The 19,380-nt window shown below is 40.7% G+C and overlaps 1 protein-coding gene across 1 annotated transcript in view; it reads left to right on the top strand.

The window, feature by feature from the left end:
• PEX14 (peroxisomal biogenesis factor 14) overlaps nucleotides 1–19,380 on the top strand; it is a 66,000-nt gene that overhangs the window by 27,459 nt on the left and 19,161 nt on the right. Inside the window, 1 exon segment of the mRNA XM_057375967.1 lies at nucleotides 4,965–5,049. Coding sequence (XP_057231950.1) covers nucleotides 4,965–5,049 — 85 coding nt within the window.

Here is a 19,380-nt window from a genome sequence, read left to right as displayed (position 1 = left end):
GGCTGCTATTCTGTGTTCTGTTACTTTCAGGTTCTGTATGTCAGATACGGTTTAATGTCTGTTCCTTCCTTGCCTTTATTCCCATGAATCTTGCTTTTCTACCTCCCATGAATCTTTCTTTAAATTGTATTTTTTTACCTCACTATTTTATATGAGGGCTTTGTCATTGTTGTTAGAGCATTTTTAAACTTTTSTCTGTCCGACTCTGAGATCTGCCAAACTTTGTAGGTTTCTAGGTAATGTCTCAACTGAAATAATTCCTGGGGTTCTGTATGTTTTCATATAAATCTCTATGAAATCACAAGAGCTTCAAAGCCTTCCTCCTCGGGTGGCTGACTTGCAGATAATTCATTTTTAAATAACAAGTGTTTTCTGGGAAGCACAGACTCCCCACAGGTCTGGGGTGCAGATCCGGAACGGTCCCGTTGGTGGAGGGGAGCGGAGCGGGAGCGCTGTCCCGGCGCAGCTGGGCGGGATCGGAGCGCTGCTGGATCTGAGCGCTGCCTCCTTACTCAGATATATGGCTTCATAATTAGCCCCTTGCATTTTTTCCGAGTGCTGGCATCAGCGTTCTATGATGTGTTTCCCTGATTAACAGCTGCTTTGCAACTATTTCCGTGTGCCACCGATAACCATATTTGTCAAGTTAGTCCTGGCAGGGCACTGATTTCTTACTAAAACAGAGCATTTCTGTTGGAAGGGGTTTTCTTGTTCACTGTCATGCCAGGCTTTTAAGTCAGCCCTTGTTAAAACGTAAGTTGGCTTTAGCCTGATGCTTGTTAACAGGATTCTTGGTATCTCCTTTAGAGTAGGAGTGCAGAAACCTTTCACAGACAATTTAATCTTCCGAGCCTTGCAAACATACAGCTGTACACTGAGGGGGTGTTGCTGTAGGCTAATATATTGATCAGTTCCATTTGCCCTATAGCTCTGGCCTTCTGCTCTGGCTGAAATAGGTTGAGTGTTCCTTGATGCTGCCATATTATTATTTTTTAATACACTAGAAAAAAATTAATTCTAACTTCTTTTACATACGTCATATATATTGCCAGTGTTGATTGCTTCCGCACATGTAATGTAAACTGTCTGTGCATAGTTCATGGCCTGGGCCGCCTCTGCTTAATGAAAAGAAGTGTTGCATTTAAACAGATACAGATCCACTCAGAAAGACAAAATACCATCCGTTGCAACGTATAATTCAGACCCAACCTTTACATCACAGGTCATCTCAAAGTCTCASTCTATCAACAAATACTGTTTAGTAATAAACTACAGAGAGTTCCCAGTATTAGGAAATCTATTAGAGTTCTTACGAGCTGTGCTCCCGGTGGCTTTTGAGTCTTTTCCTCGTGGAATTCTCTTACCAAATCCTGTGGAACTTTTATTGATGAAGATCTTTCACATTTCTCTTAATTTTTTGTTTGCTGCCTATTTTGCTTTTTTTTTTTTTTTGTTAATAGAAGATAGGCATTTGCCACAGTATTTTAAATTTCATGGTTTATATTTTTAGTGCAAGTAACTGATAAAATAGCTTAGATTGCTTTATTGGAAACCCTGCAGCTTTGAGCACAATAAGRAATAAGGCTGTCTTTATCTTCCCCATTAACACAAAAGGGAGGGGAATTAGGAGTGAGGGACCTTGGCTGTAACAGCCAAGTGCTGTGCTTTGGCCCAGAATTTTGCCAGCCTGATGCTCTCCTGTAGCATCTGTAATAAAGTTCCTGTCTTCATTTTATATCTTTGACATTGAAGCAGAATATTTGGCCTGAATTTATGTGATTTGTCCAGTTGCAAATATAATCTATGAATAGTGACATTGATCTTTTAATTAGCAAATCAAACTGTAGGACAAGACCTGCTGCAGGATTGCACCCATCTTCACGCAGTCACAGAGATGTCTTTGTGGATCTGTCACTGCAGAGGAGGCAGTGCTGGGAAAGCAAGTTTATGGGATTGACTGGCTTTTAAAAGCCATCTACACTGTCTTTATACAAATATGTACTTGATCCATTCGATAAAGCCAGTGTGCTAGACAGTGCYTGCTGGCAACCTAAGAATCAGAGCAGTGATACAATGCTCATTATTTGGCAGTGTCCTAATACCGTAAAAATTTGGAGAAGTGTTACAAATGCTACAGAAATAGTATGGAACAATGTTAGCAGCTGAGTCAGAGTGCTATTTGCCACATGATTTTTTTGGCTGTACTCAGGACTGCAAGTCTCATCTTCCTCCTCCTTTTTCTGTTGTTTAAATTATGGAGTGCAGTTGCTCTTGTTTGTGCAAAGAAAATGATCCATAGAAGGTAGGGAAATTCTTGTGTATGTTTGTTGAAAATATTGGCATTTTGACATGGCCAAAATTGCTTCGTAAGTTGCTCGTGTATACAAGATGAATTATAAAAATGAAGACATTTCAGCTCAGCCTATAGGAAGAACATTCAGAGGTAAATGCAAACACAATATGAGAAACCTGGGATTACTGGAGGGAGGAATACATGTCCAGGATTCTTTTTTATGGAGTTTGTTGTTGCTCGTAATCTCATTTTGTTTTAAGATTAAAAAGGCTGTGAATAATGGAGGAAGTAATGCAGGGGAGAGATAAAATAGAAGTTTATTTTGGAGTGAAATTTACTACTGAAATGTTTACATTTTCATAAGGCAAAAATAAGCTTTAATAAGGGGCTGGAATCAATGAAATGTTCACATGGTTGTGATTGAAACAGCATAATGAAAAATACTGCTTATTTCTTACAGGTTTTGTAATGCTTAAAAATTGATAATTAAATACAAGAGCTTGCAGAAGTGCGGGTCTGCAGGCCGTTCGTGTCTAGCTCACTAAATGTGGGAGGCAGCGTTGAGGAGTATCCGAAGACACAAACAAGTAATTATTGTTAGAAGGAAAGTGGCTTTGATATGTTCACATGTCTGTCGGTCTGCTCATTTGGGCATCTTTCTTATTCAGCATATTATCTTAAGGTTATTAGTTTGGGCGCTTTATATTTCTGCATCTGGCACAGCAATATCAGCACAGTTTAAATCTGTGATTTGCCTGTCATCTGCATTTCAGCTGGAGACAGATCAAGTGCACATAAATGAAGCCAAAGTGTACTTTATGTGGGGTGTTTTGCTCTACTGTTTTGTGGTKCAAAATTACTGAATTTAAACTTAAGGAAAAAAATGCAGGAAAACAAGAAAATGAAAATAATTAAAAATAACCCCATTCATTTTATCCTCCCAACTTTGAAGTGTGCTGGGACTTGGTCAAATTCCCGTTAAAATAAATGTCAATTTCATCTTTCTTYCAAATTCATTTATCATGCTTTTTAAAAAGGTGTTTTCTGCTTTACCTGATGTTTAAATTGGATTCGCTCGTTTATGCTGTTCTTTGCTGTATCCCCCATGTTTTTCTTAAATGAATTAGTAATGACAGCGTACTCCATCATACCCTCTCTACAGCCACTTTAAGGGAAGCCTGGTGATCTAAACCTTTTAACCTATTAAAGATGATTTTCCCCAATTGAATCAGACCCACCACAGGTGTAATAACTAATCATTTAAACTACACCTGCTATTATGTATTTTTAAGCCATTATGCATGTTGGATAGATGATAATTCATGTTTATTGCATTGTCCAATGGATCCGTTTTGCCTACACTAGCCTGATTAATGTATTTAAAGAAATAAGAGATGCAATTTAAAAGAAAAAAAAATTGATGGAATGCACTGAGGAGTACATTGAAAGTGCCATTAAACCCATCAGAACTTTGCTCTCTGACCAGAAATGCATATTTGAAGCATTTGATTCAAACACAAAGTGAAACTTAGTGATTTCAGCAGTGATGCTGTGTTTTCCCTTCTTTTTCTGCTGTCAAAGTTTTGGAAACCTTTTTGGCACTGAATTCCAGAAACTGTATTTTAAGCTAAACTCAAGACCTGCCTAGCATGGATCYAGCATATTAGGATGGGTAATTTTAGCTCTAGAGAAGGGAAGTAATCTCTTCCACYAGTTCACATGGGTGTGCCATTAGCACATTATTCCTCACGATGCCACAATCAGAACAGATGTCTTTGGATAAAGGAGAGTGAATCACTAGTGCAGCAGCATGTAATAATGTGTAAAACAATATAGGCAAGTGTGTGGAAAGTGGAACTACCACATGAAGAAAAGAATCAAATACCTTTCACTGGCACTAAATGGAAATGTAAAAATCCAGTGCTGTTGTTCTTGATGCCGTTGAGYGTTATCCCAGATTTTACCCTTTGCTTGGCAAAGTGCTCTTTTTTTAGGTGCTCTCTTACCTTAAAGAAGGATGTAGAAGTCAGGCTGTAGACAAAAGTAATCTGGCTTTTGCTGGAGAGGAATATAAATTTAACTACTTGCCTACCCATTTGCATCATTCAGAATGACTTTTTTGATATTTTGTTATGTGATGCAAAACATGTGAAGTATCTTCTAGTCATGAGAGGCTGAGTTTTATGTATTGCTTTTGGTAAATCAGAATGATGGTAGGAAAGGCCCTAATCTGTTAGAATCTGTAGGGAGTTTAAAGCCAGATAGAAAGGAAGCATTTTTACAGTAAGCCAACTGTTACRGATCACATGCATTGACTCAAGTTTGGCTTAATGTAGGAGCCAGCTTAGGCAAGATCACAATATAAATAACAGAAACATCTAAGAATCTTAATGGAGTTTCTTGTACAGGTAGAGCTGCTCCRAGAGTAATTCAACAAGAACATTTCTAGGTTGAAACACCATGAATGTGCAGTCTGTTTGGAGTTAAGCCACAAGCTCTGGTATTTGTGGAACCATTTCTGAAAGTTGGTGTTGGCCCCAGACCATCTCCTGCCATGGGTGTGTTGCCTTACCTTACAGTACAGAATGCCTGAACRTCAAATAGGGATTTGACCCTACCTAACCTGGATCTTTTCTCTCTTCTTCTTCTCCAATCCACCTACTCTCCCCAGATTGTGACAGCAGTGAAATTTTTACAGAATCCACGGGTCCGCCAAAGTCCTCTTGCAACCAGAAGAGCATTCCTGAAGAAAAAAGGTATGAACTCCTAAGGTTGTGATCTCGGTGATAATGAGGGGCCTTGAGTTAATGGAAAGCCAAAATGTATTGCTGTGGTGTATTAGATGTTGTGGACAAAGCAATTAGTCCGTCTCAAAAAAAGATCTGAAGTTTATAAGAAATATCAGTCTCTTTTCTTCCCAAGTGACTCGTGCAATATTTGCACCAGATGTGGAATTGTAGAATACAAAAGACACATGGGAAGTTTTTGGGCTAACTGTTAGCAGATCTTTTCTGCAATGAGGACRGTTCAGAATTGTGGACTGGTTGGTCAGTTCAAACCTTACTGACACTGGCTTTAGAATGGCCAGGCTCTGGGTGAAAAGGTCAAAYGTTCCCGAAGAGAGCCAGAGAGGCAAAGAACTTGGTGAAAGTAAACAAGGTCAGGSTAAGGTCAAGTTTGGGGTCAGCCTGACTCTCAGGCTGAAATGGTAAACTACTGACTGAGTTTAGCCCTTTTCTGTAGCAGGGATAGAACAGATCCTGACAAATCCTATATTGTCTTAGTCAGATGGAGCATACTTTGGCCATTGCCTACAGAGAATTTATTTTACTTTTACTTTCTGACTCATAGTGGAACTATCTTTTGTTCTTTTTTAATTTCTAAAGTTTTTATTCCCCAACTTGCAGTGCATTTCAGGTGAGGTTCACTCCATATTTTGCTGCAGTCCTGGGACCTTATTGCGTACATCTTACCGTAAGATGTAAAAAATGAGAGTTTTAAGTTAATTACATGCACTGGGGAGTGCTTTAAGCTGTTGAAATGRTACAAACTCCAAACTTCAGAGCAGAGTGACCCACACATACAYTGAAGTCATAAGTGCATCAAGGTACATAAAATTCTAGAGCTAAAGATCGTGAGCTTTGACACACAGGGAAGCCTATGAAACACATATTTTTCTGTGTGGGGTTACGAACTGCTTGTTGAGATGCCCGAGACCTGAAGTGAAGAGATGGAGGGTTCAGGGATATGCACACTTTGCTCATCTYGAATAGCAGGGGATGCAGAAGGGAGTGGCAGCCGTGTGTTCTGGCAGTGATGTYGTGACAGGTACTTGATGGGCACATGATTTGGAGTGTGATCCTCTCCCTGCCTGTCCCAGTGCCAGTTAAGAGAACGTTCCAGTCACACAGGTACCTTGCTTGCCCTGCCCTGCAGTCAGGATGACATTAAAATTGGAGCCTSTTGGTCGCTGTGCACCATAAGTTTTTCCTTGAAATATGTGGACCTACGGGGAGTAATTAATCATAAAAGCTTGGGGATTTCAACTCTATCATGGAAGCAATGAAGCAAGGGAAAGCTGAGCCTAAAAGCTGTGCTGATTACCCGGGGTAACCCGATACAAAATCTATTGTTGCCGAGAGATCCTTAGCCCCCAGTATATCGTGCGATATTATAACTGCCTGATCTGCTTCTGTGCTGACAATGACCAGTTATTCCTCATTTTCTCTCTCAACAGAGCTAGGTTAGAATTTCATTTGCAGAAGGTATTTAGAGCAATTTAGAGACAAATGTCTCTGGTGTTTGCTCTGCACTTCCCCACCGCAGGCTTCGCTGAACAGTTTTTCGTATCAGGAGCTCCATCTAATCTGTTTAATTTTAATAAATCCCTGACTGGGAGAAGAGGAAGGGTGGGGAAATGGAGGCACAGAGAAACTGTGGCCCAGCTAATACTTCTTATGAATTACTTGGCTAATAATTGCTAAAGAGCAGAAATGGTTTGGTAGAACTGTTTGTTTGTTCCTTTTTGTTAATTGGCCCTCCTTCCCTTTGTGCCAGTTGTATTTTTTTTCTAAACTTAAGAGTTGGAGATAGGAAGAAGCAGGGTCCAGTAGTGCYTGTACCCAGCAGTCACTGGAAATACGTTGTATGGAATGTATGTATTTGGTGCTGGTGTGGTACTGATGTGATCTCGCAGATTGAGGCAATTATTCCTGAARTGCAGATGTCATGGCTGGTTTAGTCCTGAGGAGATGAGGGAATGCAGGGTTTGGGAGGCTGTTCCCCCTGTTCTGTGATACACAATCCCTGTCATCCCAGCAGTAATGTTTATCCCCAGTTTAGGCTGTCTGGTAGAGAAGTCCTCACTGCCAGTTGTCAAAGGTCCTTCAAGCCTGACTTTGCCTAAGACATTTCATTTCTGAGACTTGCAGAGGTGGTTCTGCATGGAATTCCAAGTTTTTCTTCTTTTTCTATAAGCGTCTTTTCCTAAAAAAGGCCAATCAAATGTTATTTCCTTTTAGCATTGTATTTAATATAGAAGTTGGATTTGGTTTAATACATTTCAGTGAGATGAAAAATGAAAGTTTCTGCAGGATCATCAGCTGGACTGGTTTAGTTTAGAGGCTGAAATGAAGAGTTCCTGGTTCTGTGCAGGTCAAGGGTGCTGAACTGCTCTCTCTGTCAGAGGGGGTGATGTGCTGTTGGGAGAATGAGGGTGTCCTGGATTTGTAAAAAGACTTTCAAACATCAGATGAGATTTCTCTGTTGTCTTAAGCACTTTTAAACTCCCATATACAGAGGCATTAATGAGAAACATGAAGTTATTAGAATCATTTATCATTTTCTTTGAAGCTTACACTGGCATTTTGTGTAATTTATGACATTTCCTCCTTTTTATCATGAACTTCTTTAGATGAAGGGAAAAACAGCTGTTTCCCCTCAGAGTATCTGAAAGAAAAGAAAAGAAAAAAAGATGCTGTTTGTTTTTTGTCCAACTCGCTGATTCTGCTGATGACATGCCACAGAATCAGCGGCGCCTTGGGAGTAATTAGGCAGCATGTGGGGCTTAAACCCTTGTGGAAATGTGTCTGTCATTGAAGTGTTGTGCCTCASATGTCCTGCACTCTCAGCTACACCCGGTAACTCATGTGGTTTGGTAATTCTGTGTGCTCTCCATCTCTTCACTTCTGGCAGGACAGAGAAAAGGAGTGGAAATGCACGGGAAATGTGGGTGGAAATCCATGGGAAGCTCTGTTTTCAGAGTGCTGGGGTTTGGGGCAGAGAAGGGGAAAACTGCTACTTTACAGATTTGTGTCCTCTTGGATGAAGAACTCMGTTTTCTGAGTTGCTTTTTCTCTTCATCTGCAAAACGAGAACAGTAATGCCTTCCCAGAGTGGGATTACAGGAACAGACAAAGCATWTGAGGAGTTCAGAAATAATAGTGATGGAAGAGCAGAGGTGTATCAGAGCAAATTAATCTATAACTGCTGAGTTTTGTTGGGAAAATGTCCATTCAGAGGGTTTTTGTGGAGCATCAGAGCTCYAGAAACTGTTCAGCGTCAAGATGCCAGACTCTGGTGATTTCTGAAGGGATGAAGAAATGATTTAATTCTACATGCCCTTCCCAGCCAGAGCTCAAAGACACTTGATCCCCTGGAAAYAAATGCCGTCAGCCCCAGAATCTCCAGAAGAAAACGGACTTAATTTTCCTCCTCTTTCTGTAGTCTGCATTCTTGCCAGTTGAACCCATCTTTTCCCTTTGCCAAAGAAACCCAAGTGAATCACCTTCAGTACCTGAGGGAAGGTGGCACAGCCCCACTGCTGGAGGGCTTAAAAAAAGCAAATTCTTCAGCAGATTTCAATTTAAACCTGTTTTATTACTTTTCCTTTTTTTTTTTTTTTAATTTAAGTCCATTTCATGAGGCAGTTTGCATGTCCTTGAATGGAATCTCGTTACCATGAAAGCTTTTTTAGCATTGATTTCATAACAGTCTTAATTTAATAGTGCCGTCATTACTGAGAAGCTCTGGGAGTGAGGCCCCAGCTTTCCAGGTCAGTGACCTTTTAATTACAAACCTTGTTCTGATGGCCAGGTTATCGACTGGACAGCTCCCAGCTCCTACCCCAGCATGAAGATGGAAATAACTGCCTTCGGCCCCCACTTCCACAAAAGGGAGGAAAAGAAAACTAACCTCTYGTGTTTCCAAAATTAATTTTCTCCTTCAGCTTTACTTTGTAATYAATTCTTTAACATGTCTCAGTGAAACTTAAACAGTTTTTACAAAGGCTTTTCTTGAGAAGAAAATACAATGCAAGCCAATAGAGTCCAGTGCCAATTTAGATGGAAAAACAGAGTTGGCAACCTATGGTTACTAACCATAAAAAAACAGGTATTTGTAAAAAAATACAATAAATAGGTATTTTGACAGCATTTAACCTRTGATGTCAAAATACTTATTTAGGCCAAACCAGCCCTCCAAGCCTTATGCTTTTCTAGAAAGTACCATGTTTGATACACAAATGTGGGATTAGATCCTAAGTGTTGACTGTTCAAGGAATTCTGGGTGACTTKTCCTTCTCTTCAACCTTCCAGTCAGAATATGGATTGCAGAGATGGTGAGGAAAAGGAGTGACGGTGTTATTTCAGTGTTGAGTTGGTGTTGTTCCTCCCTGGTGCTCGTGTGGGCTGTGGTGGCCCTGTGCTGAAGATGATGGTGGTAATTCAGATTTCACACACAGAGCCTTTTCCTCTTCTGGCCCCAGCACTGAGGAGGCTGCAGCTGCACGAGAAGCTCCATAAATCCAGTCACTGTTTGCAGCACCAATCCAAAATACAGCCCCATAGCAGCTACTATGAAAAACAAAAACCCCCTGCTGTATCCCAGGCAGAGCCAGCACAATTGCACAAGTGATGGTGACTGAGGCTTGTCCTGTTCTGTACTCACAGCTCAGGTAACTTTTTAGCTTCTTACACCAGTCCTGCTCCGAGCTCATCACTTGTGCTTGCAAAGCCACGAGCAAGGCCTGGAATTCAGATCCTGAGAGCAAAAATTGATTGCAAGAATATGCTTAGTGTTTCGAGCTTCTGGTACAAATTAACACCCAGTGAAAGTTCACCAGCATAGGTAGAAACAGGGAGGTGCTTTCTGATTATTGGAGAAGTTTGCAGGAGGTGTTCAAGTAGCAAAAACCAAATCTAACATCTYGTGTAGACTGGCAGAAATGACTGTRGAGGTTGAATGGATTTCAACACATCCTGCATTTTCATTTCAGGATCTTGGAGCACATTGTACCCATTATAACTGGAAACTGCAGCTCCATGCATGGAGCATGTTTGATGGTGTTTATAGGATTATCCACCATTATCAGAATCATTCTGTGATCTGGATCACACTGTGCTTCTCACTGAAAATCATCCACCTCTGAGCTACAGGACAGCAGCTGCTTAACATCACTGCATGATTTTTAAGAGAGGAAATGAAGAATACTTTAAGTGATTTTGCAGAGGGAGCTTTAGGGATAGAGAATGTAATTACTGAGTRAAAAATTTACTAAGATTCTTGAAAAGCACTATGGGATATTTAATTACTAAAGATGTTTGGGCCTCTGTTTATGACTGTGCAAGACAACTAATGTGCCTTGTAGTATCTTGCTAGGTTAAAGAAAAATATGTCCTGCACTTGTCACACGAGCAGTTTGTTCTGGAGGTGCCTCCCGTCCAAGCTTTGGCTTGGATGAAGCAGTGTTGGTGCAGTCACATCCGTTGGTGACACTGCTGGGTTTACCCAGTGCTGATAATGTTCCAGTTCCTGTCTGGATCACTGTTAGTGCAGTCACATCCATTGGTGACACTCTGCTGGTTTACCCAGTGCTGATAATGTTCCACACACAGCTGAGGTTTCCATTGCTGAACTATCATAATGCAGAAGAATAGATGTGCTCATGATCCAGACATTATTTCCACATTTCTGTGTTCTGTATTAGTTGCCCTATTTTTGATTCCTGAGAATGATTGAGAATCTCTATCCATCTGGGAGAAGGAGATGTCTCCCTGTGCTGCCACTCTTTCACACACAGATCTGTCACCTGCTRTTCAGTACCAGCCCATTCATCATTCTGACTCTTTTCCCCATCAATTTTACCACTGTTTGTGATGGCTGAACTTGTCATGAACTTTATGGATTTTCTTGGTTTCCTTGGTGACAAGGAACACACAGTGGTGTTAACAAAACAGGATAAACTGCTCAGCTTAGGACATCCCGAAAATCAGATGTGGCACTTTCTGGGAGTTGYCAGGGTTTTGGGAAGAATATCGTTGATGAAACCCTTCTCTATCATTCCTCAAGATTTGAAAGGAGGTTTGAAAAAACCAGTCTGTTTAGTCTGTATTCACATGGAGCAATCAGTTTATTGCTCATTCTGACTCATGTCCCAGTCAGTAGTCATTGATGAGAGGGCAGAAAASCACCTGACATCAGCTGAGACATAACTACCTGGGTGACACTGTGCAAAGAAGCAAATCCTCTCTTTTCCCTACTTGTTAGTATTTGTAATATTCAATGTTGTTTGACAGAAATTGTGCAAGTGAGTTCCTTCCCTTAGAATGTACGTCCTTGTGTTCATTTCACTGTTTTATAAGGATTGGTTTTTATTGCTCAGTGGTATCTAGAAAGTAAGTTGAACAATAGATGTCTAGCCCACTGAAAATTCTTGGATTTGCAGATTCGTTTTTGTATTAAATAGGGATCAACATTTAAAATCACATTTAAAAAATACTATAGAMCTATCTGATCACTGTGTATTGATTAGACTGGAGTCTAATCAAWACAAAGAGATTAATAGAAGAATATAATATGTACCATAATATTACAGTGAAAATATTTGGAAAATTGCTTTTTTAATTGTGATGAAATCATCACTTTTTTCCCAGAACATTTGGGGTTTTTTTTTAAGCAACATTTTCTGTATGTAAAATCTATGTTCTAGAAGTTTGTCAGTGAGCTGTACTTGGAAGGAAAGAATTCATTCATAGAAGTTCTTTTCAGTGGCAGGAAAATATATAATTGTTATTAGTGGATAGTTCCAACAAGGTTGTTGTCTTGCAAGATAATGTGAAAGGGCTTTGCTACAAGATCTGCTATTTAATATTAAAACACAAAAAGCACAGTTTGCTTTCCATGTGAAATGTTAACAAGGTACATCACGAGAGGCTCCCCCTGGTTGTTTAAAGATACTGTGAACACCGAGGGATCCACTCTCTAATTTCCATCCTCTAAATGCCCATATGTGTGTTCTRTRTCAGAAGATCCAAGTYAAATTAGTGGTGATAATATTCCTCTCTAACCARAGYRAMCCTRCAGTGATCYTGAACCATTTRGATCTAAATCCCCAGAACAAGAGAGGGGATTCATTTCGAGCACATTGGGTAAACAGTCGCTACCTCTTGTCTTTCTCTTGGGCCCCAGAAATTCCTCGTGGTTTCAGAAGAGTCCAGAATCACCTTTGCCGTCCTTTTGTAGCTTGRAAATTATTGATATATTGGAACAGCCTGGTTTGATGCTTCGGAAGTTGTGCATGCTACAAAATGCTGTTTGTAAGCTTAATTTTAACAACTAATTGGAATGTCATGGGTTTAATGATGTCTCTCCACTTGGCTATCTGACAGTAACTATGTAATGTAAAAGAGCCGTTAAAAATGGCTTTGCAAAATTAACTCCTGTTGCTCATTGAGTGTATTTTGAGTCATATCTGCCTTGTTTACTGACAAAGTAATGTTTCCATTCCTGCTAGCACTGAAAAAACAATGTGATTACAGCAGAGTGAGCTGAAGTCTATCCTAGAAGATAATGCTGAAATAGTCAGTTATTTGCCAAGTCCTGAAACTGTTAGTCTTAGTGATGGGCAAAAAAGGCCCAGCCTCCAAGGCTGACTTGTAAATTTAATTATTTGTTTATCATGTTTTTGAGTGAAAGTAAATGCCAAGTACCGTGAGAAAGTCACTTCTGTAGTTCCAATCTTGAGAGCAGGCATGGGAGATCTGAGACATGACTGCTTCCTTGGCTTGGGGTAAATTTCTTATTTGCAGCTTGCCCATCTGTAAAATGGGGTTAATTACCACTTTTGCTTTATTGACTCAGTGAGATTTATGTTGGATGTGTTCGTAAACTGCTCTGAGATGCTTGGTCCTTGGTGCTGCAGCGTTTTTGCAGTTATTTCAATAAAAGCCACACTTTCAGGCTGGGAGTTTATTTCCAGCTGCTGTGTATGGGAGGGGAAAGCTGCAAACTTTAGAATGTCACAATGTCAGGGCTCAAGCAGATTGCGTGCAATCCTAATCCAGCCCTGCAGCTTTGACCTTTGAAGAAAGATTCACCTTGAGACAGTTGAAGAAATCTCTGTACGCTTGTATAAAAATAATTCTGTGATAAAAGGAATTTGTTTTTCGTGGTCATCCAGCCCAGGGTTTCCCCACGGTTTTCCTGGAGCAAGGAACGGAATTGAGCTCCTGCCCTGCTCTGAGAATGAACCTGCAATTCTGAGTCCAAAGAGACAGCCTTCCCTCTTGAGGCTAAAACTAGGAGTGGAATTAGGATCATCGCTGATGTTCTGCTGCTGAAATCCATCCCAGACCTAATGACATTTTCCTGCTAGGAAAGATAAAATAAGTTCCTGTATGAGAGAAATCTCTAGGATCTCYTAGACAATGTTTCTGTTCTGTTTAAAATTATGTTTTGGGTACCTGTGAACATGAAATCCTACAGTTTGCTGTTCATTCTTAATTTGAGCCTGGAGTGCAGTCATTCTTTCTTTAACTAAGAGRTTAATTTAGTTTTTGGTTCATTCCTTGCTTTTCTTTCTCCTGGAGCCTGGTCCAGGTGACTCCAGTCCCCCAGGAGCAGAGCAGAGAATTCATTCTGGTGAAACCTGAGGCGCTCTGAAGKAAAAGCTGTTGACTTTGTCGTGGTGTGCAAATGTGCATTGCTTTTAGCAAGACAATAAAGGGTAAATGGGGTGATCTCTGCTCCTGTGGAGAGGTCAGGTGGTTACATTACACAATCTTCTAGAGCATCTTGCAGCAAATACATGGGTTATATTAAAAGTTGCAATCATATCATTTTTTAAAAGTAAATTGCTGACCTTATGCAGTGGAATCAGCTTTATTGAATTTCGCCAAAAATGCGTTTATAATCCCCCCACCCCTGCATACACATGATATTCATGTCCTTGCTGCCCATGTGGAAATGTCCCTTTTTACAGTGATAAAATTAAATTTGTCTTTGTCTTTGCCTTGCCTYACCTTTTAAGATTCCATCCTTTAGAGACACCATGGATATCCATAGCAGAGAATGAAGATGGGCAATATCCCTGCATGACTGGCTGGCTGATTGGGAGCCAACTGCCACGGACAAATAAAAAAGCTTTTCACTTTAGAGGACAAACAAAGCTGAGGACAGGTGTAATACGGGTATTTTTCTAGGGGTGTTGTGGCCTTAGCATAGGTAAGAATGTATTTGGACTTGGAAGTACCTACACTGATTCTGGATTTTTTCTAATTGCCATGCAATAGGAAATGTAAAATCCACTGGTAGTTATTGTGGATTTACTACTCACAGTACTGTGTTCCGTGCCCTCCTTCAATACCAGCTAACCATAAAACCCTTTGGGCTTTGGCCACCTCCAGCCTCCTTCCTGAATTCACTGATAAAAAGGTGTTTTGTAGCATGCTCAAGAATTTGACACACCTATATCCCRTATTTCTCTGCCACTTTGCATCTTCAAAGTACTCTACAAATCCTCGCTGACTAAGCTTGGGACACCTTGTGTGAAATGGTGAGATTATAAGATTAATTTAAGGTACTTCTGATTACATTTTTTCTTCTTCATTAGACCATTAAATTCTCAAAACAGTTTGCAAACTTCACATTATAGTGGGAAACAGAGGAAATCCCATCCCCATTTTAGATGGGACACTGAGGCAGATGTATGAACAGTTAGATCTGAGATAATTCTATAAATGTAACCATACTCTGCCACACTGTCAGTGTGTCGTACTGATATATAGCATTTTCAGTAAAATTGCTTAAAGCATTTTCATGTTTATTCMCCTTTCCAGGCCCCAGCTGCTTGGAGGGTTGGTGGAAGAGGTTAAGCTGGTTTTATTCAATAAAATCAACACAAACCATCCAAGTAAATGAAGGGGCAGATTGGCCTCTGCAGTGTTAGCCTGGAACCCTCCTTACAGCATCCCCCAGCCTGTCTTTTTTATGTAGTGTTTAAAAGACTGGTTGCTCTGAGGTACAGGGAAGAATATCAGAATATCATTACTTGTGCTCTTCAAGTAACCGGGAGACTGCAGCTGTTACTCAAGATATAAAACACATGTTTAAAAGATGACTCTGKATGTGTTTAAAAAAGAGAGCGAGAGAGGATTCAAGGGAACCAAAAAATAGCAGGTTCCATTACTGTAATTAAATGGCAGCATTTAACCTATCAGGCCGCTGCGTGTGTGAGAGACGAGCAGGGAGCTGCATTTGAAATGATCACTGCATCCTTGGGGGATAGAGCAGTTAAATAATTTGTTTGTGAGGTGCGRGTGGAGTGTGGGTAAAGCAGTGCTGTGTGTGTCTCTGGAGCTGGGATGGATGGCTGAGGATGCTCTGGAGTGCACATGGTCTGGCACAGGGCACAGGCTGCTGCTGCTGCCCCATTGTTCTGTTCTCTGCACATCAGGGCCTCAMCTGCTCCCACAGGTTTTATCAGAAATGAGGGCTTTCTTCATGCCAGGCACCTGAGACAGAGAGACAGATAGCAGTAAGAGAAAACCAGGGAGGAAACGGGTGAAGAAAAGTATCAGGGTGTGTTTGGTGAGCTGTATCTCCTGTGGTGACTGGAAATGGTTGTGTGTTATTGGGGGCTGTGGCATCCCTGGGGACCTCAGGGATGTGCCCCTGACACAGCTCCWGTCCCTGCAGCAGTGCTGGACCTGTTCTCTGTTCTGGTGTGATTCCTGTTCTGCACTGGGACGGGGCTGCAAAGCCATGAGGAGAGAGGGGATGTGCAAAGGGCAGCCCTGGCCCTGCATCAGCCACCCTGACTCTGGAAAGCTCTCCCAGACCTGCACAGAGATCCCAATGCACTTCTCATCATCCCAGAGAGGAGACACATTCTGACCCAGTGCCCAGAAGGAGAATCTTCCCATTTTTATTCACTCCCTTTTTATCTGTGTGSTGATTCCTTTGGTTAGGGAATTTGTCCAGGAACTCCAGAGTTATCCTCATACTTTGAACTGCTTCAGCTGCCTCCCCAACTGATCTGACTTGTGTTAAATTGTAGGAACATGCCCAGAAGTGTTTTTATATTCACTCCAGTTTCTGTGTGAATTCTGTACAGCCACTCCCGTTTAACTCCTGGGCTGGAGTTTCTGTGAGGCTTTAGAAGACAACAGACAGTGTTAAAATATCGATATTTCTGTATTTCCTTATTGAATATTCAACCCCAGTGATGGGTTTTTTGAGGGACACCAGAGAAATGCCATGTGTTTTAGCACCCAATCAAAGCAGTGCATGRATCTGAGTCCTTGATGAGAGTTAGAAATCTCAAACTATTTCCATCAAGGATCTGCAAAAAAAAAATAAAGGAGATAAATACGTTATTGGAATAAATTAGTTCWTGCAAATACCTTGCCTATCTCAAGTGCATATAATGCATGTATGGATTCTCAAACCTGTCAGTCTTTGCACATGGTGATTGTGCCAGTCTGCAATGTTCTAGGGAGGATATTATGTAATATTATTTCTCTTTTACAGACATAGAAACTGAGGCAGATGGAGGTTAAATGACCTACACAAGGTCAATAGCAAGGCTGGGAATAGAACACAAATGTGTGGAGGCTTTTTATTATACTAATAAGGAAACTCTGGAGGTGTGTTTGGCATGGTAATCAGAACCCCAGAGAACTGGAGGCTGTTAGTGTGTTCTGTGCATGTCCTGAGGGAGCAATGATGAAACTCCTTTCCTACCTTACCACTCCAGTTCTCCGTGTGTGGTCACCATCGTTTTTACACCACTTAACCTCATTATTTTTAGTATTGTTAGCATTAGTCCTCCTTTGGGCGTTTAATCCAAGCTCTTTAATTTTCTCCAGAGCCCTGAAGAGGCTCTGTGGAACGCACAAGAGGAGAAAAAAAATAACAATAAACAAACCAAAAGATGAAAAATGATCTTTTAAAACTTCTTTTATTTTGTTGACTTGTCCCCTAATGTTTTTTGACKTTGTTGTTCTTTCATCATGAAGGATCCTGCTTCAATGTCTAATCTTGGTTTCTTAAAAGTTCATTTACTATTGTTTCTTTCTTCTCCACCCAAGATTAACATCCTGTGTGATGACATAGATGGTTGTTGTCTAAATGGATATGATGTAACCAACAAAATTGTGTAGGGTGGGTGGAGAAATATTTATGTACTTGTGTTAAAAATTGCAAAGTAGTTTTGTCTTTTAAGCAGAAGGTTTTTCAAGACTGTTACTGGCAGCATCATCCTTTAATTTTACAGGTGGCTACCTTTCTACTAGCATTCAGCAAAATATTTTAATGGCATGTAAAAAACTTCTCAGAAACAGAAGAACGAAGAAGGAGGGTGATTTATAATCTGTAATGAATACTTGCTGACATGTCTTGTAATAACTGTGGTAGCATCTCTGTCTGCTGGGGGAAGTGCAACCCAGATTTTCCTGAAACATTTGTACCATAATGATCAAATGTGTAGCATTTAGGTGTCATTTTCTTAATTCAGCTTATCCTCTTAGTGTTTTGATCCCTGACTCCCAGGTGTCTAACACTGATTCCACTTTATAGGAGCTGGGGTTGAGGAGCCAAGATGCTCYATAAACTTGTGAGAAAATACCTGTCAGAAAAGGCACGTGCTCATGGCTCCTCACCAGCACTGCTTTCTGTACATCTCCATGTGTTTTTTCATTCATATTTCTATGTATTTTCACATTTTCTTAAATCATGCAGCTGTAGCTACAGGAGTTCTCTGTGCTCCCATAGCAATCTCCTGACAGTGTCCAGTGTGCCCTGTCCTATTGTGAGTTCAGTGCTTCACTGTGTGCTCCTCAAACACTCAAACTTCAATTATACACACTTTATATTCTCCTCTTGTGATGTCTGTACAAATGTGTTGGTGTTGTTCCTTTCTGAAGTTTAAAGTGAAAGAGGAAATAAATAGCATTAAGGCAAGTTGTTCTTYCCATTGCAGTTCATCTTAGTCTGCAGAGGCTGCTCTGGCACTGGTTTTGTCTAAGGTAGAAAATGGCCAGTTGCTCTTGTGAGTGTGTTTAGGGCAATTGGTAATTCCAGAGTAATGCAAGGAACTGGAAATGGTGCATCAGGACAGACTTGCCCATTCTTATGTATAAAATTAAGATACCCTTCAGATAATCTGAAAAATCTGATTAAGGAATTTCTTATAATGGCTGGAAATTGTTTTTCTTTTACACGATTCCTTTCTTTKGAATGCCAAGTTGGGCAGAAAGAGTGTCATCTTCTAGAGCTGCAGGCCAGCCCAGCCCAGCAATCCCAGATCAGCAGTGACAGATGCAGAATTCCACGTTGGGGCCACGCTTTGGGGTCACTCTGATCCAGGCCTGGGGATTCTCTGCTGCTGTRACAGAGAAGTTGGAGTTACAAATATCTGCCTGACTGCAAATCCCCCCTGGCCAGTTCCTTCTGGATCAGCACGGGAATTCTTGTGACATGCTGCTTCAAGTTGTTGGAAATGCAATTTAAAATTGGTGTTCCAAAGGTAGATCAAAACCAAACGTCCTGCATTGCCAGTGTTTTACCTTMCTTGAGTTTGAGACCACCTCTGGCTTTCTCTTTAGAAAGATAATATCACAGATCAAAGAGTAGCCAAAGGCTAATCATTTTGTTATTATTGCTCAACAATCTGCTTAACAAAATATATTTTGTTCACACAAAATAAATGGATCTGAAGCACAAATGTTTTCTGTCACTGCTGCTGTTAAAATCTGTGGTAACCTTGATAAGTTATGGTAGTGTGTGGGTTTCTTAAGGTCTGTGTATCAAACTGTCCTGCTTGAGTATCCTTTCACCCTTACAGAATATGGTTGTAGTTCCCAGTTTAATAAAAAGGAAATTCCATAGGCCTGGTGTGTACTCTGGGTAAGTTAAGAGTTAGGGTTAGGGTCAGGTTTAGGGTTTGGGTTAGGGTCAGCATTCATTTCTGTTTGGGTTTTCTTTGCAGCCTGCCTTTCCTTCACACAGATTGTTGGATGCTTTGGGTCTTCCTGTCTTCTATGGTCTGCACAGTACCTGCCCAGTGAAATTCTTTTGGGATCTCTGAGGAGTATTATGGTACAAATACTGAGGATGACGAACCTTATTGGGAGATTCATTTCAGTGCAGGGATAGCAGCAAGAATTTACAGGTCACAGGCTGGATGCACTTGGAAACTTATCCATTTAGTGTATCTCCTTCCTTCCTTCCTTCCTTCCTTCCTTCCTTCCTTCCTTCCTTCCTTCCTTCCTTCCTTCCTTCCTTCCTTCCTTCCTTCCTTCCTTCCTTCC

Source organism: Malurus melanocephalus, unplaced genomic scaffold (assembly GCF_030028575.1).
Source record: "Malurus melanocephalus ecotype Western Australia unplaced genomic scaffold, MMel_1.1 scaffold_266, whole genome shotgun sequence".
Taxonomy (NCBI): domain Eukaryota; kingdom Metazoa; phylum Chordata; class Aves; order Passeriformes; family Maluridae; genus Malurus; species Malurus melanocephalus.
Note: the sequence above shows the minus strand (reverse complement) of the source record. Positions and strands in the feature narration are given on the sequence as shown.